The sequence below is a fragment of the Carettochelys insculpta genome, chromosome 7 (assembly GCF_033958435.1).
Source record: "Carettochelys insculpta isolate YL-2023 chromosome 7, ASM3395843v1, whole genome shotgun sequence".
Taxonomy (NCBI): domain Eukaryota; kingdom Metazoa; phylum Chordata; order Testudines; family Carettochelyidae; genus Carettochelys; species Carettochelys insculpta.
The window spans coordinates 42,925,383-42,937,412 of record NC_134143.1 but is presented as its reverse complement, the minus strand read 5'-3'; the positions used below and the strand labels follow the sequence as shown (position 1 = coordinate 42,937,412).

Here is a 12,030-nt window from a genome sequence, read left to right as displayed (position 1 = left end):
CATATACACATCAGTATTTGCATGGAAATCCACAGCATAGTCACTTTCTAGTACAAATTTTAAAAACTTGATTGTTTGAACGTTTAGCATGAAATCAACCACACTAAACTTCAGACGATTAATCTGTGTACAGCTTTCATAATTGGGCCCTTATAGCAAGCTGAGACTAGTTTAGAGTTTATCAAAAAGGATATTGTCCAATTAAAATGTTACTTAAAACCTACTTCCAAATCTATGTTACAAATGTTAACTTTCAGCTCTGCTTGGGAGAAAAAAAAAAAAGTGTGTGTGTAGCATTTCTAGCCAATTCTATGCTTAAATTCTCAAAGCATTAACTCACTGCAGCAGCTTTCAAGTTTAAAAACATCATAGTCTTAGAATCTGAAACTAGTTACTGATCCTATGGTCTGTCCCAAATTTTCTTCTGTTTCAACTCACCAGCTCGGAGAGGACGTGGAACTCCCCCTACAAAAATAGTTTTTCTCGGGTCCAATGGCTGAGAGCCATCCATTACAAAATCACTGTCACTTAGGTTCCAAGGTCGAATTTGCACCTGAAAAGAAAGATATTAACCTTGTCCTTACTTCACTGCTAATTTAAGAATTAAAAACCAGCTGCTAAACATTTACATGCATAAAATCTGATTAGAATATATGTACAGACACACATTCACTCACATTCTTCATTTAAGATAAAATAATAAAATGAGAGAATGGGAAAGTAAAAAAAAATCATATACGTCATTTATCTATCTAGGTGGTGTGGCTTATAATGTCTACTTGAAAAAGATGGACAACACATTTACCACTGCTAGAGACCAGACTTAGCTTTCCTCATGTAAATAACTACTCTATCCTCTCTCTAACCTGCCTCCTCCTTCAGCCTTCTTTATTAGAATGGAATCAATAAAAAGGACATTCAGGGATTATAATTTACAGTGTAAACTTAACAATGCTGTTGAACATCCATCTTTCTTCTAGTCACATATTTTAAAGTTCATTTTTAACAGGATTCAGTAGTAAGAGGGATAATAGTTCAATCTTCATTATAGGGACTCTCCATGAAAACATTCATAAGTATATAGAAGTAATTTAGGATTTAAAAAAAGGGGGGGTGAAAAATACTAAAAAGTAGACATTAAACCAGCAACACATTTTGAGGAACATTGATGAGAATGAAAGAGATTTAATTTTTATACCAATGAATTTAATTGCTAATTAATGAATTTACCAGTGAAACCTGAATTTATGTTAATTTAAAAAATACTCCTTTAGATGGACCCAGATAAATGTGATTAGTTCTAGCAAAATGACTCAGGAAGAATAAACCTCAAACATGTTTTCCTTCTTTCTCATATTATCCTACACCCCATTTGTCACCATAAATGCATAACTTATATGCTTTTCATTGGTTCTAATAAACTTTTATGAACCAAATCTGGGTCAAAGCAGACCTGCTACACTAAGTGACAGGCATAAAACATAATAAGTTGCTTAGCTAGCACATGCAGAAATTAAAGCAATGAAGTACTGGCAAGGCTGCCTAAATTATTCAGATTTTTTTTTAAACTAAAACTGTATAAACAAGGAAACTAACGCATTTACTCATTTTTATAGATAACAGTGCAGCAGGCCACATTCTGTTACCATATGGTAATAGAAGTACCAACATAAAAGTTTATTTAAACGGTGGCATTTATTAGCATAGTTTGGCTTCTTCAGAAGTTGACATAAGAAGGAATGTGAGTAAAGTTACACCAATATAACTGGTTTAACATTTACACCAAGAGGGAAATGCTTGCATATCTATTTGCTTTTGAATTGGCAAGGGGACAGTAGGTTGGTTAATAGCAAAGGCACTTTGTTCACTTGCTTACTGGTTTGTCCTTTATGGTGGGGCTTGACACACATAGGTAAAGTTTTCCATCTTCTTCCAGACAGGCATCTATCAGCGCTTGTACAGAACTTTCCTCCTGGAATAGCAAAAATGCATAACCTTGGAAAGGACAAAGGCACAAAAAGAAAAAAATAGTAGATTAAATCTTTTGAAAGGTAGGACAAAAAAAAGAATACAAAAAAGACAAATCTGAGAACTGCAAGTATCTTGTACGCAATTGGTTTTCCACAATTCAGACTCTTAATTGCTTTATTTTCAAAAAACAACAGGAAGTCCTATGGCACCTTATAGACTAACAGATATTTTGGATCAAACTTTCATAGGCAAAGACCCAGTTCTTCAGATGCATGAATGGGGGGTGGGGAGGGGGGTTTCAGAGGAGGGTTAAAAGAGGGAGTCTCTGTCAAGGGGAGGGCCAGAGTTGACAAGGTCTGTTCAGTCATGGAGGATGTGGCCCATTATCAGCCCATTACGGTCACATCCTCTCTGGCTGAACTGACTTGATTTCTCCTCTCTTGATGTTCACAACTCCACATTAGCTGCTGATAATCGGCCACATCCTCCGTGACTGAACAGACCTTGTCAACTCTTGCCCTCTCCTTGACTGAGACTCTCTCTTTAAACCCTCCTCTGAAACTCCCCCACTCATGCATCTGACAAAGCGGGTCTTTGCCCACAAAAGCTTATGTTCCAAAATATCTGTTAGTCTAGAAGGTGCCACAGGACTTCTTGCTGTTTTTGAAGATACAGACTAATTCTGCTACCCCTCTGATAATTGCTTTACTTGTTGCACTACACGGAGGACAATAAAAATGTAAAATTGTTGCTAACTGTACAATAATTAAGCGTTTCCCTAAAGAGTCATGCCAGGGGAATCACACAGAAATCAGGCTTGTCCACCATCACTCACATTTTTGTTTTGCTGCTGCATACAGAAATAATTACGAAAGATGAGCTCACAATTCTAACAGAGCTATACTTGTGGGTTTACAAGTGTTTCTCCTCTTAAATAAAGTGGTGGTGTTTAGGCAGTCTCAGAGGATATACAAGGAGAGGGAAGTACTATGTGGGAGGGTGTATGGAATGAAAACCTGAATGGAGATAATCTGACTATTTCTATCCTGACCATAGATATTATGGCAAGTGGGAACATGTATATTCTCATTCATACTACACTGTTATTTCCTAAATATGTTTCTAAACCAAGTTTTCCAATGTTCACATTCCTCACTGATAGCCATCATCTATGTAACGTGGACTTTTAAACTGTCACATATATGAAATATTACTCCTTTTTATTTTTTTTTAGCTCATGAAACTGTCTCATGCTTATATCACTCACAGGCTCAGACTTTTTTCAAACCTCCCTTCTAAAAAGGTACCAGAAATAAGATAATCTTGAGGGAAAGCTATAAACAATTGAAAGATTATGGATTAAGAACTGGAATGCCTTCTGATCCACAAATATTCTGCTAATAAGATTCTATTATACATCACATTTTTATTTTAACTGAGAGTACTGAGATATGAGACAAGCTTCTGTACAGCATAAAGTTAAGCCTCAAATATTCTTAACATATTTCCATAGCAGGTTACATTTTGAAATAAAGGGAGAAACAAAATGTCATTAGGTTTCCTAGACTTTGAAATGCAAAATGTGAGCAAGCAAATCAGTCAATTAAGGAAAGAAAACCAAAGCAAAACCAAAAAAAACCCTTACATGTCCTGAGAGTATTCAAAAAGACACAACTGGCATTTATTTTCATAAAACAGACAGTAAAATAACAACATGAAATGGGTTTGTCAAAGTGTCCACTGCAGAAGACTCAACTGATTTACTTTTAACAACACGTGTTATTTCACCTTGTTTTAGTGAATTGGAGGTATTCTTCGATCCCAGCTGTGCGGGGTTGTCTCACAGCACCAAGTGACACAAAGATTTTTAATCAATTATGCTTAATACATTTGCTTTTGGATGTAGACCCCACCTCAGACATTCATACCTATATCACCTCAAAAGATAAATTACTGCAATGGCTAATATACAAAATCAGCCCGAAAAACCATTTAGTAATTACAGCTAGTCCTGAATGCAGCTGCATAATTGTGGGGAATTTCCAGTAATCTGAGTTACCTCTGTGCTGCATAATTAGGAGCTACCAAATGATTGCCCACTGCCTGTTTTGATAACTGGCTTTCACTTTCATCATTTGGACCCTTCTTACCTTAGGATTCCTTTCTTCATACAAATTCTGAAGCAGATGATTGAGCTAAAACACAGGACTGCTAGCAGAAGATTCACAATCAGGGGCACTGACCAAAAGGGCACATTGCTTGGCCTGTCTGCAGTCCCAAGATTTGAGGGTGCAGCAGTGAAGAGGAGCTCAAGTAGAAGTCTGAAGTAGTCAGTGCAGAGAGTTTTCTTGGTACAAATTTTTTGCATCTTTAATTATTTTTTTTTAAATTTTGTACATGCAATAAGAAATTAAAATTTATAGCGTTAAAAATCAAATTTTCCATCAGACATTGCACAGCATCTCTGACCACTAAAGCTTATTTCCCTACAAGATTTCCACTGCTCACCATCTGTATGCTACAGATATTCAAAGAAAGATTGCACGAGAATTTGAATGCGTCAAATGTATTCATCATTAAACAAATGACAGCCTGTAAATTTCATGGCCGAAGGAACATGTTTAAAAACCTCATGGGCACTTCGAGAACTTAGTATGGAAAGGTTTGGCTGTTGATCTGTCCTCTCAAATGACTTCCACTGAAATCACAAAACTTAACACTTGGAAGAGATTACAGTATCTCTCCTTCACCCCTGCCCCTGCCCCCACCTTCCACACTAACTCATTATGATCAGATTTCATTGGTCAATTCATTTTCTGAAGGGGTATAGCCCAGGTGTTTAGACTCACAGGCAGATTTCAGTACCCTATATAATGCAGTGGGAAAAATTAGCCCCCAAAGTAAAGAATGCGATGATTCCAACCAGTATTTCCAATAACTATTAAATAACCTCAAAGTTTAGAGATTAAGCTAAGCTCTCCAAAATGTGGACACTTATCTATATACAGTACATTTTTGGTCTGAAAAATTCAATTTGGACATTTTGTCTGAACACTCTTTCTTACAGCATGTTTGTTGATAATACTTTATTTCCTGGATGGAACAGAAAGGGTAGAGGACAAAAAAAAAAAAAAAAATCTATGCATATTTTTTTATACTGTTTATCACTACAATATTTGAATGTCTTCCCTCTAAAACAAAAGAGCAAATATTTAGGTCAAGATTTAGGGAAAAGTTTGTGATGACTTATCAGAACCTACAATAACTGAAGTTAAATTCAAAAATACTTCAGTGATGCACACACATAAGAATCTATATGGAACTGAATAGACATTTACATCTGCCAAAGTTAAATTAATAAAAAATCATTCATCAAAATATTTAGGATGCAGAGTCAGAAGAAAGAACCACCTTGAGATAGGAAACCTATGCTAGTTTTGCAAGAACGTTTACATTGCTCTGAACATATGAGGAACTTGTATTACAGTACTACAATCCATTGCATAAAGTTTACTCTTTTTCAGTATTTAGGCTTGTTCGTATTTGTTAGAATTACTAATTTGTAAATTGAGACCTCTGAGATAAGTCTTTGCTCATGTGGACTTCCAAGCATGAACTTTTTATTTGCATTGGAATGGAACCTGGGACAGAAGGTGTTCCCTGATCTGTAATTAAACAAATGTTAACTGGAAAAATATTTATGAAGACCAGATGCTCCGTGCTGAAGCTAAAATGCACAAGAAAGTTTTTTACCACACAAGTGGCAATTTAAATATCAGATATATATCTTGTGTCATGGAAAAACATTCTGAATTGTAATGTACAAACGTCTTTTAATAATTATGTCAACCTGTGATTAAATGGCTAAACTTCGCAAGTCACTGGACAGATATTATTCCCTCTAGGAGATGACACCACAACATGTGATTTGGAAAGTACAGCTTTGGCTGCTAAGCAACAGTGCTCTCAGTGCCCTGTGTACTTGTATGTAATTATATAATGAATTTCACATATCTTGTAGGATCTTTAAGTATCCTCAAGGAGGATTGGTATTTAAACTTATCCTCTACATTACTCGGATTTTCAGATACAGCCAAGAAAACACTAGGAGGTATTCAGATGCATGTCCAAATCAGATTTAGGCTAGTGTCTGCACTAGAAACATGGAGTTCAGGTTTAATGGTGCCAAAATCTCATGAGATATTTTCGCATTCCTTTGACAAAAGTAGACAATCTCAAATCTTAAACGAATTTTATTTTGATTAAGAATATTATCTGGATCCTTACAACAAGTCCTCTATCAGTAGAAGAAAGTGATAAACTGTATGCTGGTTACAGATAAGAGAGACTGCTGACTCTCTGTTCCCTATAGCTAGGTAAAAGTAGGGCCTGTGAGAATTGCTTCTATCACAGGAAGCTAAAGAATTGGAAGGCATTCACTCAATCATTGTCACAACCATATTATAGCTGTAAGCTTATATAACAGGCCTGGAAATTCAGAGCTGTGGTTCCCACAAAATCACCCCCTTAACCAAACTGCATATATGCCTTAATACATATCTGTATGTTGTGCAATGTGGCTGAGTTACAATTGCTGTGGGAGCCCATCTAATTCCCAACTTTGCTTTCCACATATATTAAAAATAACTTCATCCATTTAAAATATGCCATCCGAAATCCAAATGGAGCTCCAGAACTAATACACAATAGTCGCAAGCAGTATTTGTATTTACTAAACTGCTCCGATACCAAAATACACAAATCCACATTTGCATTACTGATAGACATTTTGGCTTGTTATTAAAAAATGAACACCCCTAAAATTGTTCGTTTTCAGTTGAAAACTAAAAAAGTAGTTAGCCAAAACCCCAAAATATTTCATTTTGGAAACGCTACTTTGTCGTCTCATGTCCCATTCTCTTCCCAGCCAAGATCATCTTCCACAATGTGCTGCAGCCACAGACTCCCACGCTGCACCATGGCAGCTCAGCAACAGAGGAAACCATGGTGTTTCATGGCAGGGTATTCTAGCCAGGGAGCACAGCCTATTGGAGTAAATAGTGGCAAGAGGCATCTCAACTAAAAAGTCCCCAAAAGCAACATTACAACATTTCTAAATCAAGAATTTTGCTTTTCAGCTGAAAGTTTTAGGTTGAAATTTTCAGTTTTTGATTCTTCACTTTCAACATTTTCGATGTGGGGGAAAAACAATCTCATTTTCCAGACAGGTTTAGGTTTCATACCAGAAACTGAAATAGACTTGAAATACTTTTGATTCCATATTCAGTATTTTTCTATTCCTTTAATTGTAGGCAAAGAAATAAAAAGGCATACAACTGCTCCAAGGGAATACATAAGTTTCTATCTGAAAGGCTGGTTTGAAGAGAAAATAACCTATTTGTAATTTATTTTAAAAAGCCAAACTTCTTTTAGTTCTCATTCCAGATTTCTTGGTACAACACAATTGTACTATTTAATGAATTTTTTAAAAAATGTTTTCATACAGCTTAGAGCACATTTCAATTCATTTTTTGTATTTGAGAGAACTTCTAAATTTAGGTTCAGAAAATTCATATTATAAATGGCCTCCTCTGATCTACAGCCACTAGTTTGAAATTCAAATGTTATGTAAGCAGGGGGAATATTAAGCCTGTTTCTTGCTTTTGAAAGCAGGGTTGCATCAGTTCCATACCCTACAGCTGCTCTGGATGTGCTTACTTACTAAATGTTGGCATTCTGGCAAACTCAGACACAGGAATCCTATTCAGAGATGCACACGTATTCAACCCTACCTTAAATGCAGCTGGCTTAACTCTCTTATCCCTTCCCATAAATGACAGGTGAAAAGAAAGACTAACTGACTATCATAAGGACATACTCTTTCCCCTCATCTTACACATGAAATTGGATGCTATCACCAAAGACAATATTTGATTGCGGAAAGGATACAAATATTTTAAGCTTGAAAAGCATTGAACTACCTTCACACTCAAACACTTCTGTAGTTCAAGCACGGCATTTTGGTTCCCAACCTGTATATTTGCCCTCACCCTCTTTGCTGACTATTTAGAACGTTTTTGTCTTCTCACAGCTCACTTTTAAGGCAGCAATGAAATCTAAAACCAAATTTCAGATACTGCTACATGCCATTTCCTCAATATTTTTAAAAAAATTACACCATTTCAATAAATAAAAAGTTCACATGGAATTAAATTAGTGAAACAGGTTTGTATTCTAGTCTAATGACTTGACATTTTATTTATGATTCTGAGGTAATATCTTTAAAAATGTAAAGGAATGCTTTAAGAAAGTTTAAATTAATTTTTCTTTGCCTTATTTTACTTTTGTTCCTTGTCGTAAGCTTTTCTAAAGACTATTTGCTGTAAATTCTTTAAAATATTTTATTACCTAAAATATTATCTGAATTTCCTTTTAAAATCCTCAAAGAATCATTTAAAAAGTTTTAACAAATTCTTGGATGTGCTTCCATAATTATAAAAGATCATTCCTCAAAGTCACCTTTAGTGTCCTTATTAGAATATATTGTTGAACATGAATAAATGCACTTCTAAATCCAAATGTGAAATGAGTATTTAAAAAATGCAACTGATCTTTACAAAATTGTAAGTCAAGGTGATATTAAAAATCTGCTGACTTTTATTTAAAAAATATTGCCGTGCCATAACTGGATTTTCAAGAGACAAATGGTTTAAACATTAAAGAAACCTCAAAATAGAAAGGATTATTCTCACTTTAGCTACTGGAGAAGAGGAGTGAAATTATGTATTAGTCATAGCTGCAAAACTCAATTTCTCTAGACAGACTAATCTTAAGTGGCAGTATGTAACACTACCAGCTGATACCTTGTCCAAGACAACAGTGCATAAAAGATTCAAAACCTAGAATGTAAATAGCTTCACATTTTACAGCTAGATTTGCATTAATTTTATTTGTTTTTCATTAATAGAGTATCCCTTTAGCTTCAAACTACAGGAAAATTCAAACAGAGGAGACAGTTTCCATGCACCTGAGTTATAGGGTTTTTCCTTAAAGCTTTGAATGAATTACTTTGTATGCTTAACTCTATAGTGTGTGTAAAGCAACAACACTGCTCCTTGCTCCAATGAATGTTTATTTTTAAAATTGCATTTATTTTTGTAGTAAAATGAAAATTAAAAATCTATACCAAAAATTAAGTAGGAAGCATAGTTCCTGCAGGAAGTAGAAAGAAAATACTAGACATTAAACTTGAATATTTGCTCAATATCCTATGAGAAATAAATTTCATAGTCTAACTTCCATTCTTACCGAAGAGTGGACCATGTTGTTGAGACTACAACCTGATCCGATACCCTCACTGGACATCACAGTACAGAAGTCACAGATTGAAAGAAAAAAAAACACAGAAAAGCTAACTTCCATCTTAGAGCTGGCAAACAGTGTTTTATTATTCTGTGGATAAAATGAGAAATTTGGTCTTCCAGACTACTAGCATGACTCCATTCACTAGCATTCTGATTGTACAAAAATAATTTAAAACATGGAGTCCTGACAGTTCTATATTGATGCTAAACATCTGTAATATTTTCCCTGAGACTTTGCACACATGTTTACGGCCAACTTTTCCTCAACCTTTTGTTGTTGTGTGGAATGCTGTAGCTATCCTCCAGTTCAAAAGGGGCCTACATTTCAGCTGTGCTCTAACTGTCCTGTGGATTTAAAGTTTGCACATAAAATTTTGGAAAAAATACTAGGTGGCTAGGCATCACATGTGAGGCTTCTCACTGTTTATTATAAATATACATTAAAATACATTTATATCAATGCAGGAGTCATACATAGTTCTCATTACTTAGATTGGTGGCAAAATTTTTCCCCTTAAGCATACATAGGTTGAAAAACTTAAAATGCAATTGAAAGGAGACTCTCTCATCCATTGACTGAGCTTCTCGTTTCAGATACCACACTCTTTGCCTCAAGACTAGTTCAAAACAATGTCAATGGTAGATTTGTAAGAATGGGTCCTCTTGTAAAGTTTCAGACTTTGTATTGTAACTACTGTGGAGTCACATTACAATCCAAATGAATGATAGATCAATTACAAAATTCTCAGATGCAACATAAAACTTAGACCAGCAGTACACTAGAGAGTATTGTCAAAACAGCTGCATCAGTAGGAGTTTGGGGGGGGTTGTTGTTGGTTTTTTGTTTTTTTTTTTCAGTGGGTGGAGTTGGTGGGGCTGGGAGAACAAAACAAAACAAAACAAAAACTCAGACAACATAGCCATGCTGCCAAAACCCCACTGTACACACAGCTATGCCACACAAGTGTGTTTGTTTGCATACCTAGACCCAGCTACCATGCAAGCACATGGAGAATGCTAGAATTCTACTACTACTATACCTCAAAGAATTCTTCCACAGCAATGACGATGCAGCTCATAATTACTATGTCCCAACTGTCAATCATAAGAGAAAAATATAATCTGACTGTACATGATTGTGTGCAGCCAAACCACATTCTTGTTCATTACATGGATTACTTCCAGAAAACAACTGCCTATGAAATCCTTAGGCATCACATCCACCTCAATCTCTAGGTCACTGAGAGGACAGCAGTACATACTCCCTGAAGTCTAACCACCCGATAGTGACTGAACCACCAGGCAAAGGGGATGCCATTACAGTAGTCAACCACAATGACTACATTCATGAAGCCAACCAACAACTCTCCAACTCCACTTACTGTAAAGAACTCAGACTCCACAGCACAGTTTAGCCAGGAATTTAAGGATGTCACAAAATCCTTTCCTAAACAACTCCAAAAGAAACTCTAAAAACTCATCCCCCATGAACCTACACCACGGACCTGCTACACACTTCAAGATACGTAAGCTTGGGAACCCACGCAGGCCCAACATATCCTGCCACAACTCTTACTGTAGGAAATTCAAATGCAAAAGAAACCACAACCAAACCATTCACTGCAAAAATAGCCAGCTTCCTCTCGGACAAAACTGGTTTCTTCAGTAAACTCCACAACCTTTGTCAACTACCTTAGAACACTATCCTTGCCGCACGGAAGTCATTTCCTTATACACTAACATTTCTCACAATGACAGCATAGTGTTCTTCCTCACACATGACACTGTACAGTCCACAGACATACACCCCAAACACATCACCCCACACCTTCATTTCATCTTCACTCATAATTATTATATGAGCAACAACCACTACCACATGAACACTGTCCAAACTATGGAAACATCCCTGGGGATGGTTCCTCAATATGCCAAGCTCTTCATGGGTCACTGAAATAGAATTTCTGGACAAATAGAACACAAAAGCCCTGATAAACCTGAGATACACTGATGTTTTCTTCCTCTGGACAGATAGTTTATACTACCTCAGATGTTTACCACATCATCAACCATGGCCCATTCAATCAGCTCCCTCTAGCATCTACTTCCTGGACACCACAATCAGCTTTTCAACCTACAGACAACCAATCATACACGGTAAAACCCTGAGTTTGCAACATCTGAGTAATTCAAATTTTGGCACAAATTGGGGTGGTAAGCCAGAAACCAGACTGCTGCTTGGTTCCCAGCTCCCCGCCACTTGTGGGACCTAGGAAAGTGAAGAGGTTACCAGAGCTGTTCAGGTTCCTGGCTGTTTCTCCCTGACTTCCCCCAGCTGTGCAGCTGTCAGCCTGACAGCGGTGCTGCTGCAGAAAGGCAGGGAAGACAGGCAGTTAGGCAGACTGACAGCCACAGAGCAGCTTTAAGATCTGGGTAACTCGCTTTAAGGTGAGTTACGTGCAATTTGAAGCTGCGTATTTTGGGGGCTTACTGTATAAGAATCCCACAGACTACTGAAGCTATGAGATCAATATGGTTATCAACTCAAAACACACCAAAGAATCTTATCTACAGCCAGACATATGGGTACCACTGAATATACTTGAGGAGAAAGTCCAGGATATAAATCTTATACACTCCGAAGTGCCTTCACCAAACAAGAATTCTCCATCAGAAAAGTAGATTGCATCCTGAA

At 36.5% G+C, this 12,030-nt stretch overlaps 1 protein-coding gene across 10 annotated transcripts in view; it reads right to left on the bottom strand.

The window, feature by feature from the left end:
- The window catches only part of CPEB3 (cytoplasmic polyadenylation element binding protein 3), a 187,830-nt gene that overhangs the window by 22,133 nt on the left and 153,667 nt on the right, over positions 1–12,030 (bottom strand). For all 10 annotated transcript variants that reach the window (XM_075000408.1, XM_075000405.1, XM_075000412.1 and 7 more), the window contains 2 exons: positions 1,877–1,995; positions 439–553 (listed from right to left, as the gene is read on the bottom strand). In XM_075000408.1, coding sequence (XP_074856509.1) covers positions 439–553; positions 1,877–1,995 — 234 coding nt within the window. The remainder of the gene's footprint in view (positions 1–438; positions 554–1,876; positions 1,996–12,030) is intronic.